This window comes from Cetorhinus maximus, chromosome 9 (genome assembly GCF_964194155.1).
Source record: "Cetorhinus maximus chromosome 9, sCetMax3.hap1.1, whole genome shotgun sequence".
NCBI lineage: Eukaryota > Metazoa > Chordata > Chondrichthyes > Lamniformes > Cetorhinidae > Cetorhinus > Cetorhinus maximus.
In genome coordinates, this window is record NC_135887.1 from 133,322,649 (window position 1) to 133,350,603 (window position 27,955).

The window sequence follows — 27,955 nt, forward strand, 5'->3', positions numbered from 1 at the left end:
GCGGCGTTGACGTCACTTCCGGAGTGGCTCTTTCCCCCCTGCTGGAAGGCTCTGGAATGGCGCTGGTGATGGAACCGATCCGCCTGGATAGAGGTAGGTGTCCTCCCGCCTCCCGGGCCCCGGGGTCTGGGGTGGGATGAGATGAGAGTTTAACCCTCGCTGTAAATGTAAAGGTGAGTGGATCAGGGGCAGGTGGCTGATTGTCTGCACTGAGCAAGGCCCCTGACCAAAGGCCCCTAGTTACCTGGTGCTGAGCAACGTCTCAAGGTGCTTCACACAAAGAACCTTTTACAGGTGGAGCTCGCCAGAGGGGAAACTCTCTCCCTTTCCTCGGAGGGAGCTGGCATCATCCCCCCATCTAGGGGGTGGGGGTGGGGGGGTTGCCAAGCATCAGGTCAGCCTGCACAGGTGGGCTTGGACATTCTCACCTGAAATAAAAACAGAAAGTGCTGGAGAAAAAAAAAACTCAGCAGGTCTGGCAGCATCTGTGGAGAGAGAGAGAGAGGGAGGGGAACAGAGTTAAAGCAAAAACAGCAATAGAAATACCTGGAAAAACTCAGCAGGTCTGGCAGCATCGGCGGAGAGAGAGGGGGAGGGGAACAGAGTTAAAGCAAAAACAGCAACAGAAATATCTGGAAAAACTCAGCAGGTCTGGCAGCATCGGTGGAGAAGAGCACAGTCCTCAGAGGACTCGAAACGTCAACTGTGCTCTTCTCTCGCGATGCTGCCAGACCTGCTGAGTTTTTCCAGGTATTTCTGTTCCTGTTTTTGTTTTGGATTTCCAGCATCCGCAGTTTTTTGCTTTTAACAGAGTTAAAGCTTCCACTCCAGTGTGACTCCTCTTCGGAACCCGGACCTTCTCATAATAAAAGTAAAATACTGTGGGCACTGGAGATCTGAAATACAAATAGAAAATGCTGGGGGAAATAAAGGAGGGGCAAGGGCCATGAGGGCTTTGAAAATAGGATGATTTTTTGCAATTAAAAACAGAGAAAGTGCTGGAAAAAACTCAGCAGGTCTGGCAGCATCTGTGGAGAGAGAGAGAAACAGTCAACGCTTCCACTCCAATGGGACTCCTCTTCGGAACCCGGAACTTCTCATAATAAAAGTAAAGTACTGCGGACGCTGGAGATCTGAAATACAAACAGAAAATGCTGGAAAAAAAGTTCGGCACGTCTGGCAGCATCTGCGGAGTGAGAAACAGTGTTAATGTTTCGAGACCAACATGAACGGTTCTGCAGAAGAGTCATATTAGACTCAAAGCGTTAACTTTGTTTCTCCCTCTAGATGCTGCCTGACCTGCTGAGTTTTTCCACCTCTTTCTGTTTTTATTTTGAAAATCATCTTGTTTTCAAAGCCCTCATTGCCCTTGCCCCTCCCTATCTATCTCCTCCAGCCCCAAAACCCTCTGAGATATCTGCACTCTGGCCACTTGAGCATCCCTGATTTTAATGGCTTCACAGTTAGCGCTTGTGCCTTCGAATGCCAAGCCCCCTCAGCCCTGCAATTCCTTCCCTAAACCTCGCCACCTCCCTTCCATGAGAAAAAGGAGGAGTAGGCCATTCCTTATTTAACACACTCCTTAAAACCTTTCTCCTTGAACCAACCTTTTGGCCAGTTCCCCTCACATCCTTTTGTGGCTCATGGTCGCATTTTATTTTATGTCCCTGTAAAGCGTCTGGGGGTTCTTTATAGTCTTAAAGGTTTATTTGTTGTTGAGGACCTGTCCAGGGAGGGACCTAGGTCAAAACAAAATTATTCTTGCAATCATATACTGCACATTTTTTAATTTCCACTGCAGTAGCTAATTGGGCTGTCTTTCTGAAACATAAAATCATAAAAGGTTTGGGACACAGAAGGAGACCATTCAGCCCCATGTGACTTCAACAAAGAGCTACCCAGCCTTATCCCACCTTCCTGTACCAGTTCCATAGCCCTACAGGTCACGGCTCTTCAAGTAGACTTTCAAGTACCTTTTAAATATGGCGAGAGTTTTTGCCTCTAACACCCTTTCAGGCAGTGAGTTCCACCCTCTAGGTGAAGAAATGGTTCCTCATCTCCCTCTAATCTTTCTACCAATTACTTTAAATCTATATCCCCTGGTTTTTGACCCCTCTGTTAAGGTAAATAGGTTATCCCTATTTGGTTTACCTAGGCCCCTCAATTTTCAATTAAGTCACAGCTTCCTCTGTTCCAAAGAAAACAATCCCAGCCTATCCAATCTTCTCTCATCGCTAACATTTTCCATAAGACCATAAGATGTAGGAGCAGAAGTAGTTCATTCAGCCCATCAAGTCTGCTCTGCCATTCAATGAGATCATGGCTGATCTGATAATCCTCAACTCCACTTTCCCATCTTGTCCCCATAACCCTTGATTCCGTTACTGATCAAAAATCTGTCTATCTCAGCCTTGAATATACTTAACCACCCAGCCTAGACAGACCTCTACGTTAAAGAATTCCACAGATTGACTACCCTGTGAGAGAAGAAATTCCTCCTCATCTCTTTTAAATGGGCGCCCCCTTACTCTGAAATTATGCCCTCTGGTCCTAGACTCTCCCACAAGGAGAAACAACCTCTCAGCATCTACCCTGTCAAGCCCCCTAAGAATCTTATGTTTCAATAAGGTCACCTCTCAATCTTCTAAACTCCAGTGAGTACAGGCCCGACCTACTCAACCTCTCCTCATAAGAAAATCCCTCCATACCGGGATCAACCTAGTGAACCTTGTCTGGACTGCCTCCAATGCCAGTATATCTTTCCTTAGATAAGGAGAATTAAATTGTTCACAGTATTCTAGGTGTGGTCTAACTAGTGCCTTGTATTGTTCAAGCAAGACTTCCCTATTTTTATACGCCATTCCAGTCCTGGCAATAATCTCGTAAATCTCCTCTGCACCCTCTCCAGTGCAGTCGCATCTTTCCTGTAATGTGTACAGAGCCTTACACAGTACTCAAATTATGGTCTATCTGGTGTTGTATACAGCATAGCCTCCCTGCTCTTATATTCTATGCCTTAGCTAAGAAAAATCCTTCATTATGCATTCCAAAGCAAACTTTGAGAGATTAAAACAGAACCAGCAGCTTTGTGAACCTAATCAACACTCATCGCTGTTTTGGAATACCCTTTTGATAAGTGTAGCACCTCTGGCACTGCAGCATTCCCACCATCCTGTGTGCTGCTTTTTTTAAATAAAGGTTGTTGCATTTTTTGGGGGTGAAATTAAAGCACTAAATTGTTACTAAACAACAAACTTGCTGGTTAAATCACGTTTATTTTAATATAAAGTTAAGAAAACACTGGCCAATATATATTCATTAATTTTTTTTTATTTGAGTGAGGGAGGGTTCACATGCATCAGCTTAGCTGCTGAGTCCCCAGTGTGAATTTTAAACCTGACCCAGGGACAGCAGCATGTTTAACGAGGGAAGCGGATTTATTAAAGAGAAATATTAAATGTCTTTATGGTGGTGGTGTGAGAAAGAGATGTTTTGCTCTGGCTTCTGACATACTGTGCAGACCTCTCCGGAAGGGAAGAATCACATCATGTCATAGAATTTTAAAAGGAAAGCATACGAGGCAAGCTTCTGGTTGACACTTCTGCTGCAGAACTGGGTCTGCTAATGTCATAGAAATAAAAGATAACTGCGGTTTGAATATGTCATGTAATGAGAATGTGGTTATCAGCTGAGAGAACAGAGTAACTGATGAGTTGATACCTGAGCAGGGCATATGTGATGTAGTTATAGATTGGTACATTGGAAAATGACAGCACTGAGCTTTTGTTGGTAACGTAAAATACCACGTGGAAGCGGCAGCTGAGCTGGTGAAAGTGTGTGTGTGCAAAGACCTGAAAACAAAACGGAGAACTTGATTAGAACACCCCTCATGTAGTACAATGAGTACTTTGCAAGGGACAGAGAATGTTGATGAGAACAAAGCAGTAGAATGAGGGAAAGAACCAAAATGGAATAAAGACAGATTTTAGGAAAAATTTTAAAAGAAGGAAAAGATTAATGTTGCAGCAGAGAGAGTGGGTAATGAACAGTTAATAACTTGTCACCTGACAGGCCTCTACCTTCATGACTGTTTTCAGTGTGAAACTGAAGGTACAAGTGGGTCCTGTCCTTGTCTGTAATTTCGCAAAGTTGTGTTCCTTACTGTTTAACTGAGCACTAACTCTGGCTAATTCTGCCTGATGCCTGTGAAAGCCGACAGTTTTGACCTCAGGGGTGCTGCCAAGAAATAGGTTTGTGTATAGCTGGGATATTTAGCAAGCTGATCTCGTACTTGTGAATATTGCTGCTCGGCCACAGCACTTACGTAAGGAATTATAGGGGGTTAAGGTTGCAGCTTTGGGAACATTGGAGATGGATAACACTGGCACAGAAAGGGAAGTGATCGGAGGACATGTTCTGACTAGGAACCAGGAGAGTAAAGGACAATGGGGGATCTCACACGCATTTGCGGTTGAAGTATTTGATTGTATTGCAAGTTACTGGAGAGATGAAGGCTGAGGAGGATGCATTTCATGTTGCAGTCCCACAGGGTGTTGCCAATTACATCGTCCTGTCCCAGGACAAAGGCCAGGTGAAAGGAGCGAAGCAAGGAGTGCTGGAAGAGATTAACAAAAAGTTCAGTGGTGGTGGTATCCTTGAGGTTAAAGCTGGGTCAGTATTTCAAGACAGAAGCTGAAGATAGGACTTTGAGTGAAGTAATTATTGAAAAAAAAATGAAAAATGCTGGAAAAACTCAGTGGGTCTGACAGCATCTGTGGAGAGAGAAACAGAGTTAACATTTTGAGTCTGTATGACTCTTGTTCAGAGCTTTCATCTTAGTGATCAATTATTGAAGTTGGCCTGAGAGGTTGCAGTACTTTGAACTGTTGAGTGGTAAGGGCCTCAATAAGGAAGGCTTAAGGGAGCAGGTAGTGGATTTAATGGATGGAATTATCTGATGTGGAATGTAAGGAATTTAGTGTTTATGTTTAGGGTCGGGGCAGTAAGACTAAGGGGGGGGAAGAACAACCTGAGCATACGCCCTCAGTTTAGAGAGAACTAGCCCGTGTGAGTGCCTTGTATCAAATAATCTGAGCATTTTTAGTCAGAAGAGAGGGTAGAAAAGATCTATCAGATATTCTGTCTTCCAGATCAGTCATTAAACTGTGGTTCTGTCTAGTCCCTCAAGTGGACACAAAATATCCCAGGATACTGTTCAGACAAGAACAGGGGAGTTCTGTGTCCTGGGTAACATTTATACATTAACCAACGTCACTAAGTCAAATTATCTGGCTATTTATGTCATTGCTGTTTGTGAGACATTGTTGTGCACACATTAGCTGACATCTCTCTCTCTCATTTCACTAACTATGCTTCACAAAGTACTTAATTGGCTGAGGGATGCCTTGGGACAATAGGGTTGTTAAAGCTGCTATATAAATTCAATTATTTATTTCTGTGAAGCAGAAAATATGTCATTATTTGGGACCAGTTTACAGTTGCAAGTGAATAAGGAAGTAATGTCACTGGTGTGTTGCCTGTGCTAATTCTAAATGAGATAAATGAGTGGACTGCTACTCTTAACTCTTAAGGACATTAATTGAATTGGCATTAGCAAAAGAACTAAAAATAAACCCAACGGTGGGGTGGCCAGCTTATTCCAAATTATTTAATAAATATTGCTGTAACAGAGAAACCAATAAGCATGATCCTGCAATTTAAAACATACAATACTTCTGTTTCCATAATGGTGTACAGCAGTCGGACTGTTTTTCAGAGGCTTTGAAGATATGTGACAATGACGGCATAAGAGCCAAGCGCTGATATTCCAGTGAAGGGAGAATACTGTGCTTGCATTCATAAAAGTACAGCTACCCACTGAACTGACAACAATAACATTGTCGGTGTCAATCTGCTAGTTTAGACATCACATTACAATCTAAAACCTTGTGTACAAGGACTTTTTCCAGAATCTGTCACCCAGCCATATAATGATGTGCTGCCATTGTAATTCATTGTGAAGTCAGACTTTTCCCAAAAATTGGACCGATACCACCAGTAGAAAAAGCTTTACTTTAATCAAAATTTAGTTTCTTGAAGCACGTTCTGCCATTGCTTTGGACATGGTTATGATGGTAATAAAATTAGGATGGACTTTTATGCCAAACTTGAAGTCAAAAGGCACGTTTTTAAATTTGTGGCTGTATAACTTTTGACTTGCAACTTTGTTCTGGAAACAGGACTAACAGTAGGAATTTTGAACAATTATTTGATGTTATAACATCAAACTTTAAATTGCATGAAGACAGGGAAAGTATTTTGTAGATATTTTTCACATTTATTCTATATCTAGAGATTTGAGGAATCATTGCCTGAAAGTGCACGGTGGACTGCTAGCAAATACTTCTGTCTGAAATTCCTCTGTTATTTTAGAAAATGTGTAAATTCATGAAATTGCTAGAATCTATTATTAAGGAGCTTACAGCAGGCTACTTAGAAAATCATAATTTGATCAGCAGAGTCAACATAGTTTTATGAAAGGGAAATAATGTTTAACTAATTTAATAGATTTTTTTGAGAAAGTAACAAGCAAAGTGGATAATGGGGAACCTGTAGATGTGGTGTACTTGGATTTCCAAAAGGCATTTGATAAGGTGCCACATAAAAGGTTGCTGCACAAGATATGATTACATGGCGTAAGGGTAACATATTAGCATGGATAAAGGGTTGGTTAGTTAACAGGAAGAAGAGAGGAGGGATAAATGGGTCATTTCAGGTTGGCCAGCTGTAACTAGTGGAGTGCCACATGGATCAGTGCTGGGCCTCAACTATTTACAATCAATATAAATGGCTTGGATGAAGGGACCAATAGTATAGTAGCTAAATTTGCTGATGACAAAATGATACTTGGGAAATTAAGTTGCCAAGAGGATGTTAAAAAGTCTACAAAAGGATATAGATGGGTTAAGTGAGTGGGCAAACATTTGGCAGATGGAGTATAATGTGGGGAAATATGACTTTGTCCACTTTGGCAGGAAGAATAGAAAAACAGTGTACTATTTAAATGGAGAGAGACAGCAGAACTCAGTGGTACAGAAAGATCTGGGTACCTGGTACACGAATCACAAAATGCAGGCACAGCAAGCTATTAGGAAGGCAAATGGAATGTTGGCGTTTATTGCAAGGGGAATGGAATATAAAAGTAGGAAAGTTTTACCTCAGCTGCTGAGGGCCTTGGTGAGATCACATCTGGAGTACTGTGCACAGTTTTGGCTACCTTATTTGAAAAAGGATATAATTGCATTAGAAGTAGCGCAGAGAAGGTACACTCAACTCATTCCTGGGATGAAGGGCTTATTTTATGAAGAAAGGTTGGACTGGTTAGGCCTGTACCCATTGGAGTTTAGAAGAATGAGAGGTGATCTTATTGAAACATATTAGATCCTGAGGGGATTTTAATTGGGTGGATACCAGGATGATGTTTCCATGTATGAGGGAAACTAGAACTAGGGAACACAGTTTAAGAATAAAGGAATCCCCTTTAAGACTGAGATGAGGAGAAATTTTTCTCTGAGGATTGTTAGTCTGTGGAATTCTCTTCCCCAGAGAGCAGTGGAGGCTGGGTCATTGAATATATTTGAGGGCTGAGTTGGATAGATTCTTGATAGACAAAAGACTCAAGGTTATGGGGGATGGAGCGGAAAGTGAAGTTGAGGCCACAATCAGACCAGCTATGATCTTAACAAATGACTGAGCAGGCTCAAAGGGCCAAATGGCCTACTCCACCTCCTGTGCCCTCTGTTCCTATTTTCCTAATTGCAAAGAATTAGTTTTGACTCTGCATCTGACTATACTTGAATCTGTGCTTGACTTTCCAGATGTTTCCCGAGCTATTGAACTACTGGAGAAGTTGCAAAGGAGTGGAGAGGTGCCACCCCAGAAGCTGCAGGCTTTGCAAAGAGTACTTCAGAGTGAATTCTGCATTGCTGTGCGAGAAGTATGTGCCTGTACATTTTTCCCCTCTGTATCATGCATGATAAAGTAAGAAAGCAGTTTAAATACAATGGCGCTCAATAACATCTACCTGCATTATTATAGGCAAACATTTTAGAAAAATCATCTACGTGCTAGGACATTGAATTTATTCAAGGCAGCTTTAGACAGACTTCTGATAGATAAGGGAGTCGAGGGTTATGTGGGTGCTGATAGGAAAATGGAGTTGAGACTACAGCCAGATCAGCTATGATCTTATTGAATGGCGGAGCTGACTCGAAGGGCCAAATGACCTACTCTTGCTCTTAAGTCCTGTGTTCCTATGTTCTGATTTTAAGTTGATAATTACTCACTGAGGCTTATTCAGTAACACCTTAAATGACAATGTTTTCATATGGTAAAATACCTTGAATGAGAACGATCCACCATCAACGATCCACTTTTCACCACCATAAACAAGTGACTTGCGAGACATGGCTCGTTGAATGCTGTATTTTACTTGCTGGGATTTTCCAGTTAAATCCAAATCTTTAATTACACACATTTTATTTAATTTTTGACTTTAAAATTTGTGTTTGCGTCCAGCTGGTTTTGCGCAATTTTGTTCTGCTGAAATAATCGAAGGCTCATTTATGAATGAATGTTGTAAGCCTGGAAATTTATCAGTTCTCAGCAGTAACAACCATTATATTGCCCACAGGTTTATGAACATGTATATGAAACTGTGGATATTAATAGTAGTCCAGAGGTGAGAGCCAATGCTACTGCTAAGGTAAGAAAATATATTGTAAATAGATTAATGGATCATACTCATATCTATTGACCTAAATTCTTCAGAATTACTTAATTGGATATTGGTTCAAGTAATGAGACGTGAAACAAGAAATGGCTGACGTGGCAAGTTTAAGCTGTAAAAACATCACAGTTTCTACAATGAATTAAATGTTACTGCATGAACTTCACTCTCTCCACTTCCCTATATCCCTCTGTAGCATTTTGTCTGCCACAATGGATCTTATTTTTATTTTGTACATATTTAGAGCAAAGAAACCATTTCCTTCTATAGAGCTCTGCTTGCTTAGATTTACAGTATTGTTCTAGAGTGGGTTCCCACTTTACATCCTAAGTTGTCTTTCCCATTTGCTTTTAAGACAGTGTCTATTGAGTAGCCAGATTGGCACGTTCAGTATGCAAACGTTTCTTCCATTATGCCTTATTATCATTACCAGGATTTATTTTTGATACTAGGGGGAGGTGGTGTAGTGGTGATGTCACTGGACTAGTAATCCAGAGGCCCAGGCCAATATTCTGAGGACATGGATTCAAATCCCATTATGGCAGCTGATAAATTTGAATTCGATTAATAAATCTGGAATTGAAAGCTGGTCTCAGTAATGCTAACCTTAAAACTGTCATTGATTGTCATAAAAACCCATTTGGTTCACTAATGCCCTTTAGGGAAGGAAATCTGCCATCCTTGCCTGGACAACATCTGACTCCAGACCCACAGCAATGTGGTTGAATCTTAACTACCTTCTGAAATGGCCTATATAATTTGCTATAATTTTAGGCCTCTTGAGTCTACACCCTGTTGTGATAAAGAAGATGACTAATTAAGCATGTTGGTGTTCAGATAGTAGGCAATTTGTTTTATTTCACACCGAACCCTTAATTGTTTGTCTCTGCCTTTGTAGGGAACAAGCCCAAAATAATACTGAATTGGTATTTTTTTTAAATCACTGTTTCAAAAATTTTTGCAGAAAATGAGCTTGGCACTTTGTTGCCAAGAGGTTGGATTTAGGTTCATGCCTGCAATGCATTACTTGTTCACCTCTATGTCTGAACTGTCCTGCTATGGCGAGGTGCCAGGTGGAAAAAATGCATTTTCCATAAGGAAAGAAAGTAGGGGTTCAGTTAATTCACCTACAAACAATTCGTTTCAAAGAGCTGCGAAACCTAATTACCTGATTCCAACATTGGGAATGTTGTGTGGTGTGGGGAAATACAGTAAAAAGGAGTCAGTGCCTTATGTATTTTCCTCAAGAAATTGGAAAGTTTTGTTTCACACTCGGGGGTATCACATTACCTATGCAAGTGATTCAGACATTATTGAGTACACCCTGAGGTGGATTCCTTTTCTTCAGATATTTTCCTGGGAAGATTCTGTACCTTCTGTTCTTGTTTTTTTGCTCCTGACACGATACCTTTCAGTAAAGATAGTGACTGTTTGCTGGAGCTGCCAGGGTCCATCGAGGCATGGATTTCTTCCAATTTTCTGTGTCCCCCTACTACATGATCCGCTTGGCAATTCACAACTTTATTGGGAATTAGAACGGTTCTTATACCTTTATTGATACCTGCTCCATGGTGCTATTGTTCTTTCCCACTACCCAGGTGACTTTATTGTTGGTGCCATGTAAAAACAAAATAGCAGTCTTGACTTTTAGACGGATTGACCCATGATACAATTGGATGCTGTGATTCAAGCAGCAATACAGCCTTGCTGGCTATGCCATTTTCTACATAACACTTCTGGATGTGATGGTTCAGATTGTGGCGCTCAGCCTAACTGAAGTTCCAACAAGTTTATATTTTATCGTTGACAGAAAATTGAACAATTCTTAGCTTGGAGAATAGGGAACAGATTTTTTTGATGAGCTGCACAAGTCTTTTAAGCGTGCTTGTAAAATGCTGCTTTTTACAGTTTTTGTTGACCTCTTCCTCGACACAAACTGAAATTTGGAAATGTGAACTCACTAGTGAATATTGGAAAATAAATTTGAGTTAAAGCAAAGCTTTTTTTTTCGCCGTGTAATTTTCAGTTACTTTTAACATTTCTCAGAGTAAAATAGACTGGGGAGTGTGTTCTCTGACCATGTTGGATCTCATTGTTCAAAATGTATGTTTAAATTGCATTTAGTTGATATATATCAATTTCTCTGTTTTTGTGCTTACAAATGCTTGCATGGAAGATAAACATATGTGACTTTTATATCTATGTAGTTAAATGTGTTGCATCAATCATGTGTCCGTAATGCATGAGATATGAGCGGCACACTTGCAGCTGATTGGTCAAATGACTGTTAATTATGCTGATTTGGTTGAATATAGTCAAGTAAGAAAAAATAATTACTAGTAGGCAAGTGTGAAAAATTATTAATCAAATCATTGAACAACATTTTCTCTGATATCTTTTGGTTGTCATGTCTCCTCAGCCAACTAAATTTATATGGGTAAGAATACAACTCATAACACATAAACATAAATAATTGGGAAAAAGAAAATAAACGTGTACATAAAATTACGTGGGTCCTGTTGGTAATCCATCCAATAAGGTTTTGCTGCTAGAAGTCTGTCCTTTATTAGGCATGGACTTTGTATTGTTCAGCTGGGCTTTGCCTTTTGGATATTCCTACATGTGTAACCCTACACCCTGTGCTCAGTGTTGTGTAGTTGCTGCATCTTATTTACACGGACTGTTGCTGCTGAGCTTGACCCTGGTGCAATCAAAGCTGATCTGTTCTTTGTACAGGCTACAACTGTTATCTGTGTTACTGCAGCTTCTATGTTCTCTTGACATCCTGTCAGTTCCTGTACTTTGTTAGTGTTAACAAGCCCAGGATCCCTCTCTTCCATGCCATGCTGCCAGACTTAGAACCACCACCAGTGCTTCAGGCACTAGTTCATCTCAGTTTCTCTTGACCTTTTTTTAATATGCCCAAACTCCAACATCATCGTGTCTCCTCCACAAATGCTACCAGCAGGAAAGCAGCAATGAATCCAACCTGGTCCTCTGCCTCCCCCGCACCATGCTTGCAAACCCTAACACCCCTGCTCCATGCCTGAGTTTCCAAAACCCCTCATTCTCTCGCTTGCACGTCTTCACCTGCTGGACAATTTTTCCTTGCCTGAACCCATTGCTTACTTCCATATTACCTACAACCTTACTATCTATGCTGTACTTTGAGAAAATGGCCATAGAAATTGAGAAAATTGGTAAAGAATCATACGGACACTTGAGAGGTGGCACAGTGAAGGAGAATTTTGCATGACAGTAAAAACATTGAAAAAAAATGGGCGCTTCAGTGAAAGAAAGTTCTGACTGGTATACAGAGACCAAAGAGTATTATAAAGAGCGGGATGTTGATATTGGCATGGTGGTATTCGTTGCTAATCTCCAGGTCCTTTGATTTCACTAAGAATCAATCTCACAAGTGTGGAACTGGAGTAATTTGTGTTCCAGACCAAGTACATTTGGTGATGAGATATTTAGTGACCTTTCACAGAATTGTTATGGTTCAGAAGGAGGCCATTCGGCCCATCGTGTCTGCACCAGTTCTCCAAATGAGCATTATGACACAGTGCCATTCCCCTGCCTTTTTCCTGTAACCCTAAAGATTGTTTCTCTTTAAGAGGGCACTAGATGATTATTTAAATGCCTTGATTAAACATGCCTCCACCACACTTCCAGGCAGTGCATTCCAGACCCGAACCACTTGCTGCATGAAAAAGTTTTCTCTCGCATCACATTTGCTTCTTTTGCAAATCACTTTAAATTTGTGCCCCCTCATTCTCGATCTTTTCACAAATGGGAATAGTTTCTCCCTATCTACCCTGTCTAGCCCCCTCATGATTTTGAACACCTCTATCAAATCTCCTTTCACTCTTCTCCTCTTCAAGCAGAACAGTCCTAACTTCTCCAATCTATCTTCATAACTGAAGTTTCTCATTCCTGGAACCATTTTTGTAAACCTCTTCGCTCTCTCCAATGTGTTCACATCTTCCCTAAAGTGTGGTGCCCAAAACTGTACACACTACTCCAGCTGAGGTGAAAGCGAAAAACTGCGGATGCTGGAAATCCAAAACAAAAATAAAAATACCTGGAAATACTCAGCAGGTCTGACAGCATCTGCGGAGAGGAATACAGTTAACGTTTCGAATCCGAATGTCTCTTGAAGAGTCATTCGGATTCGAAACATTAACTGCATTCCTCTCCGCAGATGCTGTCAGACCTGCTGAGTTTTTCCAGGTATTTTTATTTTTGTTTTTGTTTCGTAACTGAGGTGACACTTGTATAGTATCCTATACAAGTTCAGCATAACCTCCTTGCTCTTGTACTCTATGGCCCTGTTATTAAAACTTAGGATACTGTATGCTTTATTAACTGCTTTCTCCACCTTTAATGACTCCTGCACGTATACACATAGGCCCCTCTGCTCCTGCACACCCTTTAGAGTTGTGCTCTTTAGTTTATATTGCCTCTCCATGTTCTTCCTACCAAAATGTATCGCCTCACACTCCTCTGCATTGAACTTCATCTACCACCTATCTGCACACTCCACCAACTTGTCTATGCCCTTTGGAAGTGCTACACTGTCCTCCTCACAGTTTACAATGCTTCCAAGTTTTGTATCATCCGCAAACTTTGAAATTTTCCCCTGCACACCAAGATCTGGATCATATATATATCATATATATCAGGAAAAGCAAGGGTCCCAATACTGACCACTGGGGAACTCCACTACAAACCTTCCTCCAGCCAGAAAAATATCCATAAACCATTACTCGTTGTTTCCTATCGCTCAGCCAAGTTTGTATCCACATTGCTACTGTCTCTTTTATTCCATGAACCATAACTTTTCTCAAGTCTGTTGTGCAGCACAGTATTAAATGCCTTTTGGAAGGCTATGTACATTGCGTCAACAGCATTGACCCTCATCAACCCTCTCTGTTACCTCTTTAAAAAAACTGCAGAAAGTTAGCTAAACACGATTTTTCCCTTAAGAAATCCATGCTGGCTCTAACCGACCCATGTTTTTCCATGTAACTGTATCCCAAATAATTGTTTCTAGAAGCTTCCCCACCACCACCCAGGGGAGGCGATGGTATTGTCGCTAGATTAGTAATCTAGAGGACCAGGGTAATGCTCTGGGGACCCGGGTTCAAATCCCACCACAGCAGATGGTGGAATTTGAATTCAATAAGAATCTGGAATTCAAAGTCCAGTTGATTGGATCATTAATCTGGTTCACTAATGCCCTTTAGGGTTAGCCCTTCCTTGCTGCAGGTAAATGCCACCCTTACCTGCTCCAGGTAAATACCCTCGTAAATAGCCTAGCAAGCCACTCAGTTGTATCAAAATCTCAAAAAAGGAATAAAACCAGAAGGACCACCCGGCATCGACCTAGGCACCGGAAACGTCAACCGCAATCTCAGACCCTGCAAAGTCCTCCTTACTAACATCTGGGGGCAGTCTCACAGATTAGTCAAGCAACAGTCGTCCTCACGGAATCATATCTTACAGATAATGTGCCAGACACCACCATCACCATCCCTGGGTATGTCCCAGCACAGTGGTATACAGTCAGGAGGGAGTTGCCCTGGGAGTGATCTACATCAACGCCAGACCCCATGAAGTCTCATGGCACCAGGTCAAACATGCGCAAGGAAACTTCCTGCTGATTTCCATATACTGCCCTCCCTCAGGTACTCCATGTTGAATGCCACTTGGAGGGAGCACTGAGGGTGGCAAGGGCGCACAATGTACCCTGGGTGGGGGACTTCAATATCCGTCACCAAGAGTGGTTTGGTGGCACCACTACTGACCTAGTTGGCCGAGCCCTAAAGGGCATAGCTGCTAGACTGGGTCTGCGGCAGGTGGTGAGGGAACCAACAAGAGGAAAAGACATACTTGACCTCAACACTGGCATCTGCCCAGCTATGTGGAAAATTGCCCATGTATGTCCTGTACACAAAAAGCAGAACAAATCCAACCCGGCCAATTACTGCCCCATCAGTCTACTCTCGATCATCAATAAAGTTATGGAAGGGGTCCTCAACAGTGCTGTCAAGCAGCACTTGCTTAGTAATAACCTGCTCACTGACACCCGATTTGGGTTCTGCCATGGTCACTCAGCTCCTGACCTCACTACAGCCTTGGTTCAAACATGGACAAAAGAGCTGAACTCCGGAGGTGAGGTGACATGACTGCCCTTAACATCAAGGCAGCATTTGACAGTGTGGCATGAAGGTGCCCTAGCAAAACTGGAGTCAATGGGAATCAGGGGAAAAGCTCTCTGCTGGTTGAAGTCATTCCTAGCACAAAGGAAGATGGTTGTGGTTGTTGGAGGTCAGTCATCTCAGCTCCAGGACATGGATGTAAAATTGATGCTGGGGAGCTCCGGAGGCGGCCAAGGTGGATCATCCACTCGGCACTTCTGGCTGAAGATCGTATCAATTGCTTCAGCCTTACCTTTTGCACTGATGTGCTGGGCTCCCCCCATCATTGAGGATGGGGATATTTGTGAAGCCTCCTCCTCCAATGAGTTGTTTAATTGTCCACCACCATTCACAACTGGACGTGGCAGGATTGCAGAGCTTAGATTTGATCCATTGGTTGTGAGATCATGTAGCTTTGAGTATCACTTGCTGCTTATGCTGTTTGGCATTCAAGTAGTTCTGTGTTGCTGCTTTATCAGCTTGACACCTCATTTTTAGATATGCCTGGTGCTGCTCCTGGCATGCCCTCCTGCACTCTTCATTGAACCAGAGGTGATCTCATTGAAACCCACAAAATACTTAAAGGAATAGACAGGGTAGATTCAGGTAAGATATTTCACCTAGTTTGGGAGTCTAAAACCAGGGGACACAATTTCAAAATAAGGAGAAATTTCTTTACTCAGAGGATTGTGAACCTTTGGAATTCTCTACCCCAGAGGGCCATGGAAGCTCAGTCATTGTGTATATTTAAGGTAGAGATTGATAGATTTCTAATTAACAATAAGATGAAGGGTTATGGGGATAGTGTGGGTAAAAGGCATTGAAGTGTTTGATCAGCCATGATCGTATTGGATGACGGAGCAGACTCGACGGGCTGAATGGCCTTCTCCTGTTCCCATGTTCCTGTAGTATCCGTAGGAGTGACTACCGCACGGTCGTTGTGGAGACAAAGTCCTGCCTTCACATTGAGGATACCCTCCATCATGTTGTGCGGTGCTAAATACCACTGTGCTAAATTGGATAGATTTCAAACAGATCTAGCAACTCGAGACTGGGCATTCATGAAGCGCTGCTGGCCATCAGCAGCAGCAGAATTGGACTCGAGCACAATCTGTAACCATTACCATCAAGATGGGATCAACCCTGGTTCAGTGAAGAGCGCAAGAGGGCATGCCTGTACACAAAAAGCAGGACAAATCCAACCCGGCCAATTACCACGCCATCTGTCTACTCTCGATCATCAGTAAAGTAATGGAAGGGGTCATCAATAGTGCTATCAAGTGGTACTTGCTTAACAATAAACTGCTCACTCACACACAGTTTGGGTTCCGCCAGGGCCACTCAGCTCCTGATCTCATTACAGCCTTGGTTCAAACATGGACAAAAGAGCTGAACTCCCGAGGTGAGGTAAGAGTGACTGCCCTTGACATCAAGGCTGCATTTGGCCGAGTGTGACATCAAGGTGCCCTAGCAAAACTGGAGCCAATGGGAATAGGCAAAAACTCACCACTGGTTGGAGTCATACCTAGCACAAAGGAAATTGGTTGTGGTTGTTGGAGGTCAGTCATCTCAGCTCCAAGACATCACTGCAGGAGTTCCTCGGGATAGTGTCCGAGGCCCAGCCGTCTTCAGCTGCTTCATCAATGACCTTCCTTCCATCATAAGGTCAGAAGTGGGGATATTCACTGATGATTGCAAAATGTTCACCATTCGCACCTACTCAGATACTGAAGCAGCCCATGTCCAAATGCAGAAAGACCTAGACAATAACCAGGCTTGGGCTGACAAGTGACGAGTAAGATTCACGCCACTCAAATGCTAGGCAATGACCATCTCCAACAAGAAAGAATCTAACCATCACCCTTTACGTTCAATGGCATTGCCATCACTGAATTCCCCACTATCAACATCCTGGGGGTTGCCGTTGACCAGAAACTGAACTGGACTAGCCATATAAATACTGTGACTAGCACTCTGGGTGGACTGCAGCAGTTCAAGAAGGCAGCTCACCATCATCTTCTCAAGTGCCACTACCAGGCAATAAATGCTGGCCCAGCCAGCGAAGCCCACATCCCGTGAATGAATTTTTGAAAAAACACTGACTGGTCTGTAATTGCTGGGCATTTCCTTACAACCTTTTTTGAACAAAGGTCTAATGTTTGCAATTCTCCAGTCCTCTGGCATCTCCCCTGAGTCTAGGGAAGACTGAAAGATTATGGCCAGTACCCCTGCAATTTCCATTCTTGCTTCCATCAATGTCCTTGGATGCATCTCATCTGATCCCGGTGCCTTGTCAACTTTTAAGTACCAATGGTCATCCGTTACCACCTCCTTATCAATTTTGAACCCTTCTAGTGACAGAGTTTCCTCTGTCACCATGGCCTGGGTAGCATCTGCTTCCTTGGTAAAGACAGATGCAAAGTATTTGTTTAACACCTCAGCCATGTCCCCTGCCTCCATGTGTAAATCTCTTTTTTGGTCCCTAATCAGCCCATTCCTCTTTATCCCATGCTTTTACTACTTATGTGCCTGGATAAGACTTTGCAATTCCCCCTTATGTTGGCTGCCAGTCTTTTCTCATAATCCCTCTTTGCTTCTCTTATTTGCTGCTTCACCTCTCATCTGAACCTTCTGTATTCATCTTGGTTCTCAATTGTATTGTCTATCTGATACCTGTCATAGTACACTTTTTCTTCTTTATCTTAATTTCTATCTCCTTTTTGATCCAGGGAAACCCTGGATTTGTTTGCCCTACCTTTCCCTTTCGAGGGAATACACCTTGACTGTGCCCGAACCATTTCTTCTTTGAAGGTATCCCATTTTTCAGCTACAGTTTTACCCACCAACCTTTGATTCCAGTCTATCCGACCCAGCTCCATTCTTGCCCCATTGAAGTCGGCTCTCTCCCAGTTAATTAATTCTTACTCTGGATTGCCCATTATCCTTTTCTACTGTTATCCTAAACCTTATGATACAATAATCACTCTCTCCTAAATGTTCCCCACTGACACTTGATCTATTTGGCCCACCTCAGTTCCAAGAGCCAGGTCTAGCCTCTTTTCTTGTTGTACTTGACACATGCTGCTGTAGAAAATTCTCCTGAACACCCTCTAGGAACTCTGGCCCCTCTCTGCCCTTTATACTACCACTATCCCAGTCTATATTCGGGTAATTAAAGTTCCCCATTATAACTATAATGTTTGCATGTCTCTAATTTCCCTGCAGATTTGTTCTCCTACATCCTTCCCACTCATTGGTGGCCTGTAGACTACACTGAGCAATGTAATTGCACCCTTTTTGTTCCTTCGCTCTAGCCAAATTGATTCTGCCCTTGAACCCTCTGGGACACCCTCTTTCTCCAGCTCTCCCTAACCAATACAGTCACCCCTCCTCCTTTTCTCCCTTTCCTATCTTTCCTGAACACCTTGTACCCAAGAATGTTTAACACCCAGTCCTGCCCTTCCTTGAGCTAGACCTCTTATTGCCACAACATCATAATTCCGCATGACAATCTGTGCCTGTACGTCACCAATCTTATTTACTATACTCCATATATTCACATACACGCAGTATAACCCTGATTCAGACTTCATGACTTTCTCCCTTACTCTGACTCCGCCTATTAATTTACTATCCTCTATTCTAGTGCTATCTGCCTCCCAGTATTTTGTGCACCTTGGCATTCTTCTAATATTTTCCCCTGGTTCCCACATCCCTGTCGAGTTAGTTTAAAGCCCCTCAACAGCACTATCAAAATGCCCTGCAAGGAACTCAGTCCTGGCTCTGTTCAGGTGCAACCCATCCAGCTTATACAGGTGCCATCTCGCTCACAATGTTTCCGCCCGGTTTTGAACTGGGGACCTTTCGCGTGATAGGTGAACGTGATAACCACTACACTATAGAAACATTCTGAAAACCATCATTGAGAAATATATCACACGAAAGTGTTCTGCATATAAGCCAATGTTTGACTGCAGAAGTCTTGGGCACTGTTGAAAAGGCAGGGAAAAAAGCATTCAAATTGAATACCAAATTTGATATTTGGATTCACTGCTTTGATAGGAAATCAAAGATTTTTTTAAACTAGTGTCGTGGCATTACCTATCAAGAATAAAGATTAAATGCAGTTTTCAGATGGAGAGTTACAGCATGGGGATAATTGAATTAGATTAAGAAAGAGCAGAAGGAAGGATGGGAGGGGAGGTGGTGTGGAGAGTGGGGAAGGAGTTAGAGGTGACGGACGATTCTCATCGGCATATCTCTGTCCTCCCTTTTTCTGTGTCTCTCCCTTGTCTGGAGGGGGCTCCATTGCAAATTGGGGTACTTCTACCCTGTATACCCATTGCCTCTGTAATATTTGGAATAAGTACAATTTATTTTGTGTTTCAGCCTGGGTTTTTACGGAACTTGATGTGTTTGTAAATGAGTAATGTGTCTCATCAGGCAACAGTGGCAGCATTTGCTGCAAGTGAAGGTCACTCGCATCCAAGAGTTGTGGAGCTGCCCAAGACAGATGAAGGACTAGGATTCAATATCATGGGTGGAAAGGAGCAAAACTCTCCTATATACATATCCCGCATAATCCCAGCTGGCATTGCTGATCGTCACGGAGGTCTGAAACGTGGGGACCAGCTCCTATCTGTCAATGGAGTGGTAGGTATCTTGGATATTTTCTTGCAGAAACTTACTTTATAATAATATCTTTTACACCTTCAGGATGTCCTAAGATATTTTTCAGCCAATTAAGTGCCATTGAAGTGCAGTCACTTATGTAGGTAAAAGTACATTTAAATCTGCACATAGAGGGCTACTCTAATGTTTTAAATGTGTAAAGGGAGTCATTGGTATTGCACTTATGCCATGCAGAAGGCTCCATGTTAGATTCCCAGTCAATACAGCAGCAACCATTTAGACTTCTACCATTGAGCCTTGCATTTCTGAGGGAAGGGAGTGAAAAATCCACAAGCGTTAATTATGCTTCTGATTATAAGTAGTTTATAATCTGCGTTAGTTTTTTTTTGATTTGACCAATCTTTGAAGTTGATTTCAAGTAGATGTTTGTCCAGTACCATTGAATTTCCGTTGAAATTGAAATTCTATTCTTAATCCTAGTTTCTGGTTACATCTTTTTTTGGGAGAAGTTAAGCCCCGAAGAACTATGTGGGTTTCATTAATAAGGCATGTGCAACAGTGATTGCATTTCTTTAGAAAAGTGTTCAAAATAACACACAAATTCAAATTGAGCTTGTAAAACCATGTTGTCATGGTGGTGAATTCCTGCCCACAGCTGCCGTTTCCATTTGCATCGATTGTCAACTAAACACTTGTCATATTTGATGTTGAAGTCTTTCATGTCTTTTTCAATGGCCTTAGCAAGTGGGAAAGATGGCAAATAAGGGGATACTGAAATAGAAAATGCTGGTCAGGGACGGGAGGCTGTGACTGCAAGTGAGGCAGCAATGGGGACACAAGTTAGAAGTGGAGGAGCCTCAGCCTTTGCGATTGCCCAACAGCCTGTATGGTTGACAGTGGGGGCTGCAGGGTGGATGAGCAAACTGACCATGGCACAGGAAGCCATTCAAGTGGTGGAATGCAGTGGTAGTTGGGGACGCTACAGTCAGGGGGATAGACACAGCTCTCCGCAGCTGAGAGCCAGAGTCCAAATGGCTGTGTTTTCTGCCCCATGCCAAGGTTCAGGAGATCTGCTTGGGGTCGGAGAAGAACTTGCAGTGGGAGAGGGAGGATCCAGATCCAGTGGCTGTGGTCCACGTTGTTACCAACGACGTAGATGGGTCCAGGAAAAAGGTTCTCCTTGGGGATTATGAGCAGATAGGAGCCAAATTAAAAAGCAGAACCTCAAAGGTAATGATCTCTGGATTATTACCTGAGCCACAAGCAGATTGGCTGGTAGGGTGGATAAGATTAGAGAGATGAATGCATGACTCAAAGACTCTTGTGGGAGAAACAGGTTTCGATTCATGGGGCACCAGTGCTGGGGAAAGTGGGAGCTGTACCGTTGGCCTTCACCTGAACATGCTGGGATCAGTGTTCTGTTGAGTCGTATACCTAGGGTGGTAGAGAGGGCTGGAAACTAAATAGTGGGGGGAAGGAATCATGCAAGAGGAGGTGCAGAAAAGCAATGGGAAACAACAAGGTAATAGAGCAGTGGTGCATGAACAAGGACACCCAAGTCCATTTGAAGTTCAAAATTTCCCTGTCTGCCACCACTTAGGAAATGCTCTGTCATTTTGTTTTTCCTACCAAAGTGGATAACCTCACATGAATTGTTAACACAGATAGAAACAAATATGTATGACCTGATAGCCATTACAGAGACGTAGTTGGAAGGCGGCCAAGGCTGGGACCTAAATACTGAAGGATATTTGACATTTCAAAAAGGTAGTAAATTAGGAAAGGGTGGTGGGATAGCTCTACTAATTAAGGATGTCATTAGTACAGTAATGAGAGATGATCTTGTCTCAAAGTAGCAAGATGTTGAATCAGTTTGTGTAGAGTTAAGAAATAGTAAAGGTAAGTGGTCACTTAATGGAAGTAGCTTATAGATCCTCTTAACAGTTGTTAGATGGTAGGACAGGGTATACAGGAAGAAATAAATGGGGCATGTAAGAAAGGTACCACAATAATCATGGGTGACTTTAATCTACACACAGATTGGGCAAATCAGATTGGCAAAGGTAGTGTGGAGCATGAGTTCATAAGAGTGTATTCAGGACAATTTCTTAGAGCAGCACATTCTAGAGCCAACCAGGGAGCAGTCTGTTCTAGACCTGGTAATGTGCAATGAGGCAGGATTAATCAATAACCCAGTAGTAAAGGAGCCTCTAGCTGACAGCAATGATAGCATGATAGAATTTCATGCTCAGTTTGAAGGGGAAAAATGTGAGTCTAAGATTCATGTTTTAAACATGAATAAAGGTAATTTATAAGGGCATGAAAGTGAATTGGGAAACTAGGTTAAAAGGTAGGACAGTAGCGATGTAGTGGCAGACTTTTAAGGAGATCCTTAACTCTCAGCAGATCCCAGCGTGTTCAACTCTAATGAGAAAGAAAGACCCTGAGAAGGATGCATCATCCATAGCTGAATAAGGAAATTAAGGATTGTATCAAATTGAAAGAAACACTGTGCAAATGTGCAAAGATTAGTGGTAGGTCAGGAGATTGGTCAAATTTTAAGAACCAGCAAAGAATGACTTAAAAAAAAAATAGAGGGAGAAAGAAGAGTATGAGAAGGCTAGATAGTAATATAAAAATAGATTGTAAGAGGGTCGGCCCTCTAAAGCGAGCCTGGGAATTGATAATGTAAAGCAAGGAAATGGCAGCTATCCAACATGTATTTTGTGTCTGTCTTCACTTGCGAAGACTTAGAAAACTTTCCGAAGGTACTTGAAAATCAAGAGGTGAATGGGAGGGAGGATCTTAAAATCACCATCACCAAGGAAAAGATGCTGGGAAAACTATTAGACCTAAAGGCTGACAATTCCCCAGGCCCAGATGGCATGCACCCTAGGGCCTTAAAGGAAGTGGCTGCAGGGATAGTGGATGCATTGATTATAGCCCTCCAAAATTCCCTTCGATTTCAGAAGGATCCCAGTGGATTGGAAATAGCAAATATAATACCTTGATTCAAGAAAGAAGGGAGACAGAAAGCAGGAAAAGACAGGCCAGTTAACCTGACATCTGTCATAGGGAAATTGCTAGAATCTAACATTAAGGAGGTTAAAGCAGGATACTTAGGAAATCATAATTTGATCAGAGTCAGCATAGGCTTGTGAAAGAGAAATCGTGTTTAACTAATTTATTAGAGTTTCTTGAGGAAGTAACAAGCAAGTGGATAAAGGGGAACCTGTAGATGTGGTGTACTTGGATTTCCAGAAGGCATTTGATAAGGTGCCACATAAAAGATTACTGCACAAGATAAGATTACATGGTGTAGAGCTAACATATTAACATGGATAAAGGATTGGCTAGCTAACAGAAATAAGAGAGTAGGGATAAATGGGTATTTTTCAGGTTAGCAAGCTGTTACAAGTGGAGTGCCACAGGGATCAGTGCTGTGGCCTCAACTATTTACAATCTATATCAATGATTTGGATAAAGGGACGAATGTCTGGTAGCTAAATTCGCCAATGACACCAAGAGAGGTAGGAAAGTAAGTTGTCAAGTGGGGATAGTCTACAAAGGGTTATAGGTAGGTTAAGTGAATGGGAAAATTTGACAGATGGAGTATAATGTGGGAAAATGTGAGCTTGTCCGTTTTGGCAGGAAGAATAGAAAAGCAATATACTATTTAAATGGAGAGAGGCTCTGGTATAGAGGGATCTGGGTGTCCTGATACATGAATCACAGTAAGTTAGTGTGCAGGCACAAGTGATTAGGAAGGCAAATGGAATGTTGACATTTATTGCAAGGGGAATGGAATATAAAAGTGGAGAAGTTTTACTACAGCTGTACATTAGTGAGACCACATCTGGAATACTATGTACAGTTTTGGCCTCCTTATTTGAAAAAAGATATAATTGTGTTAGAAGAAATGCAGGGAAGGTTCACTCGAGGGTAAGGGGGTTATCTTACAAAGAAAGGTTGAACAGGTTGGGCCTGTATCCATTGTAGTTTAGAAGAATGAGAGACGATATTGAAATGTATAAGATCCTGAGGAGATTTGATAGGGTAGATACGGGGAGGATGTTTCCACTTGTGGGGGGGACTAGAACTAAGGGGGATACAGGTTAACAATAAGACTGAGATGAGGAGAAATTTTTTCTCAGAGGATTTTTGCTATGTGGAATTCTCTTGCCCAGAGAGCAGCGGAGGCTGAGTCATTGAATTTATTCAAGGGCTGAGTTGGATAGATTCTTGATGGAAAAGGGAGCCAAGGGTTATGGGGGGCAGACGGCAAAGTGGAGTTGAGACCACAACCAGATCAGCATGATCCTATTGAATGGCGGAGCAGGCACAAAGCGCTGAATGGCCTACCCCTCCTTTGTTCCTTAGTTGTTACTTGTTTCTTTCCTTGCCCATTTTCCTAATTCTGTTAAAATGCTTGCTTTAATTTTCAGAAATGACGGATTACCGTGCCTGAAATTTTGATATGACTCTGTATTTGTACCATTTTTTTTTCAAATTAATTGTCCAGATTATTGCTGAACTTATTTCTTGAATAACAAATCAACATAAAGGGAATAAATCCAGTTTGTATTACACTAGCACAGTTCTGGAACAATGCTTCTTCAGGGGAGGTGGTGGGATTGTGATATTGTCACTGGACTGGTAATCCAGAGACCCAGGGTAATGCTCTGGGGTCCAGATGGTGGAATTTGAGTTCAATAAATACCTGGAATTAAAAGTCTAATGATGACCATGAAACCATTGCTGATTGTTGTAAAACCCATGTAGTTCATGAATGCCCTGTAGGGAAGGAAATCTGCTGTCCTCACCTGGTCTGGCCTACATGTGACTTCAGACCCATAGGAATGTGGTTGACTCTTAAAAATGCCCTCTGAACATGGGCAATAAATGCTAGCCTAGCCAGCGATGCCCACATCCCACAAACGAATTTTTAAAAATGACATCACTGCTTTACTGAATTTGTTTAAAAACTGCAATTATCCAGTGTGCTTGGGATGCCCCAAAGCATTTCACAGCCAATGCATTAATTTTGAGTTTGATTGGTATTATTAGGCAGATGTGACAGCCAATTTGCATGCAGTAAGGTGTCTCCAAATTGCAATGAGCAAAGTTTTATGGTGGTGGGTGGTGGAGGCTAGGGTTTAAGAGTGGATCAGGACAATGTGAGACCTCTTGGTTCCTCTTCAAACGTCACCATCAGATTTTCCAAGTCCACTTGGACATGTGGATGCCACCCTGTTTTAATGTATCACCCAAAAAAACACCGCTTCCAGCATGCAACACTTTCTCAGCACTGTACTGAAGTGTCAGTTTAGATTATGTCCTTTGAACTGGAGTGAAACCTGAGCCCACAATCTTCTGACAAGATGCAGATATTACCAGCTGAACCAGCCTGGCATTTATGGCATTTGTGGAAAGATATTGATATTTTCATATACGACAAAGAGTACGCAGTGTAATAATGAACACGTTTTTTTTCCATATATGCAGAGTGTTGAAGGAGAACACCATGAAAAAGCAGTTGAGCTCCTTAAGGCTGCCCATGGAACTGTTAAATTAGTCGTGAGGTACACACCAAAAGTTCTGGAAGAAATGGAATCGCGATTTGAGAAAATGAGGTCAGCAAAACGCAGACAGCAAATCAACTATTAATCATTTCGATGCTTCATTACTTTATTTTACATGACAGCTGGGATTTCTTAATGTGTTCTTCTTGCTATTGATGTGACATGATCAGGCAGTGTCATACTCAAATTAGTTAGTCACACTGACAGTACACCACAATAATGCATTTTTGCTTATTGTTAATCTAGTGTTAGATTTACAGTGAAGTCAGTTTAAATATGTTTCAAGTATTCATATTTTTAAATCAAATGATTATTTCTTTTCCTAATTTGCAAGTGCTGAAAAATATCATGAGGCACTTCTGTGTTGATATGCCATCGATGGCAGGAATGGGACATTTCCTCTATCCATAGTGCATTATAGTGAAATTGAGGCAAACTCTACCCCTGCGGTCCAACTGCAACAGTGAAAAGGAGAGGCTTGGAAAAGAAGCATCTCCTCCAAAGTGGGTGGACCATACAGGTATAGTAAAAGAAGGAAGAACAGCACCCAAGTTATGATCCTCCACTTAATTGCTACTGAATTGGAGCCTGACTATCAATTGTAAGATCTACGGAGAAAGGGAGTTGCTGATTTTGTCCATGTTCAGATGATAGACGCAGAATATCATCAGAGCAAGGCAGTAACTTAGGAAATTCAGGGACAGAGTTGCTTGAACTGTTCCAGTATTACTTTGCTGCAGCAGTCCTTGTGATTTCCCTTACTGTGTTCAGCACTTGCCAATTAAGCCATCGGCAAAACAGGGGTGGGGGCTGGGTGGAATATATAAAAGGATGTAGAGTTCCTAACTTTTTCAAATTGTTGGATATTGCTTGAAAGGCACATTCATGGTGAGACTTGCTCTTCAAAATAGCTAAGAGTAGTCCATTTTATGCACAACTTTATCAAATGAATAATCTGTTGTGCTATTTATCCCAGAAGCGATCACATTCCTATCAGTAATTGAACTGTTCTTACTCAGGTTTCTATTCCAGTAAAATTTGATAACAGAGTAAATTAGTTAGTCTATACCAAGTAATTTGAGATGTGACAGCATCTTAGTGTTGCTTGTTGCTAATTGCCCTGTATTTATCTGTTCAACCCACTTCCAAGTGAAAGGAAGACATATCAACTTGACTTTACTTCAGGCCTGATTTACACCCCTTTTTATATTTTTTTAACACTGTTCGAAGCTCCAAAAGTCTCAGTATGTCCAGCCATGCCACTTTGGCCTATCCAGACTCTTGTCCAGTGCATGAAATTTATGGGCAAATTTAAGGAGGAATTCAAAATTCACTCTTGGCTCACATTTGTATAAAATTAATTGTGGGTTCAGTTTAAGTTTCAGCCTCCAACAACATTTTTTTATCTCATAATAACTCCTCAATCAGAGATTACTAAATTTTATTAGACTCAAAATTGAATACTCTTTTATATGAGGCTTCTGTTAATTGACTTCTTGCTTCAGCTTTTCTACCACTTATGAAGCCAATAATTTTTACAGAACAATTTTTTGTATTAGTACATCTTAATTTTTGTACCAGCTTTTATATAAAAGGCAATTCGGGAACTCTGAAGTTGAACGGACAAAAGCCGTATTGGTTTCTTCAATCATTGGTTGTCCTTATAAGACTAAAAAAGCAACCACGCGAGCCTTTGAAAATCTTCAAACATGTTGCAATCTTTGGTCATAAATGTCTCATGGTGATAGGAACTGAAGCAAATCTCTGAATTATTTTGCCTGTAGATTGTTTAAACAAGTATATATTTAAAAGAAGCCTTTTTCTAGCACTACTACCTATTGGTTTGTTTTGACTTACCTAGTACTACACTAAATAACAACACTTTGTGTTTGTTCACTTACAAAAATTTTATATTTCCATTTTTTTCTGAATGACTGGGACTACTTCTGATTAATTAGAGTATTATACAACTGATTGTAAGAGAACCTTGTAATTTTTTTTTTCAAATCTGCTTGTCAGAAATGTATGCTTTTCAACCTGCAGCTTTTGTCAATTTATGCTGTGCTGTGTAATGATATGCTATTGTATTTGTGTTGAAATAGAAATCAGATTGAACATTGGTCTTCGCAGTTGTTCATTTTGCTCAAATGTTTATCTAGTTTGGCTGAATTGGATATTGTTCCTGAGCATTGCAATCCTTTTAAACTGAAGAATCTACATATCAGTGTGGTGATATGGGAAACAATTTTGACATCTTTACCGAATTTTAATGATTCAGGTTCTGATGTGAACCTGAAAATGCACGTTTTTTTTTTCTTGCCTCCATTCAAAGGAAAAGCCACGGATTTGTTTAAAGCCGAAATGGTTTTTAGATACTTTTAGTCTGTTTATTGTACAATATTTGTATAAAATTCTGTTCCAACCATGTTTTATTGTTGAAATCTTAAGTTGTTTGTTAAAATTAATTTTTGTTTCCTGGTTCCAACATGGTGTGAAGACTTAATTCACTTCATGCACTGATGTTGAACCTTGATTTTTAAATGCATTTTATTGACCATTTGAGGACTCTTCCAAAATGTCTAACACCAAATGTTGAGAATCAAATATGACGCATCAGCCTTTGTTACCACTTGCATCAAGTCACTGGAGCCTGATCAAATCTGAGCAACTTTAATTGTATTGCAGCAATGCCTATCTGCTACTGTCTCCTAGCAAGGAAAACTTATTGCAACAAATATTATTAAAATTAT

General features: G+C 41.5%; 1 protein-coding gene and 1 non-coding gene across 2 annotated transcripts; one reads left to right on the forward strand and one right to left on the reverse strand.

The window, feature by feature from the left end:
• On the forward strand, positions 1–27,955 carry lin7c (lin-7 homolog C (C. elegans)). Its single transcript, XM_078549546.1, has 5 exons — positions 1–93; positions 7,878–7,996; positions 8,693–8,764; positions 19,435–19,644; positions 25,129–27,955. The coding sequence occupies exons 1-5, from the start codon at positions 57–59 to the stop codon at positions 25,288–25,290; spliced, it is 600 nt and encodes a 199-aa protein (XP_078405672.1). The 5' UTR covers positions 1–56; the 3' UTR covers positions 25,291–27,955.
• Positions 18,825–18,897, reverse strand: trnad-auc (transfer RNA aspartic acid (anticodon AUC)). Its single transcript has one exon. It is a non-coding gene; the product is annotated as a tRNA-Asp (tRNA).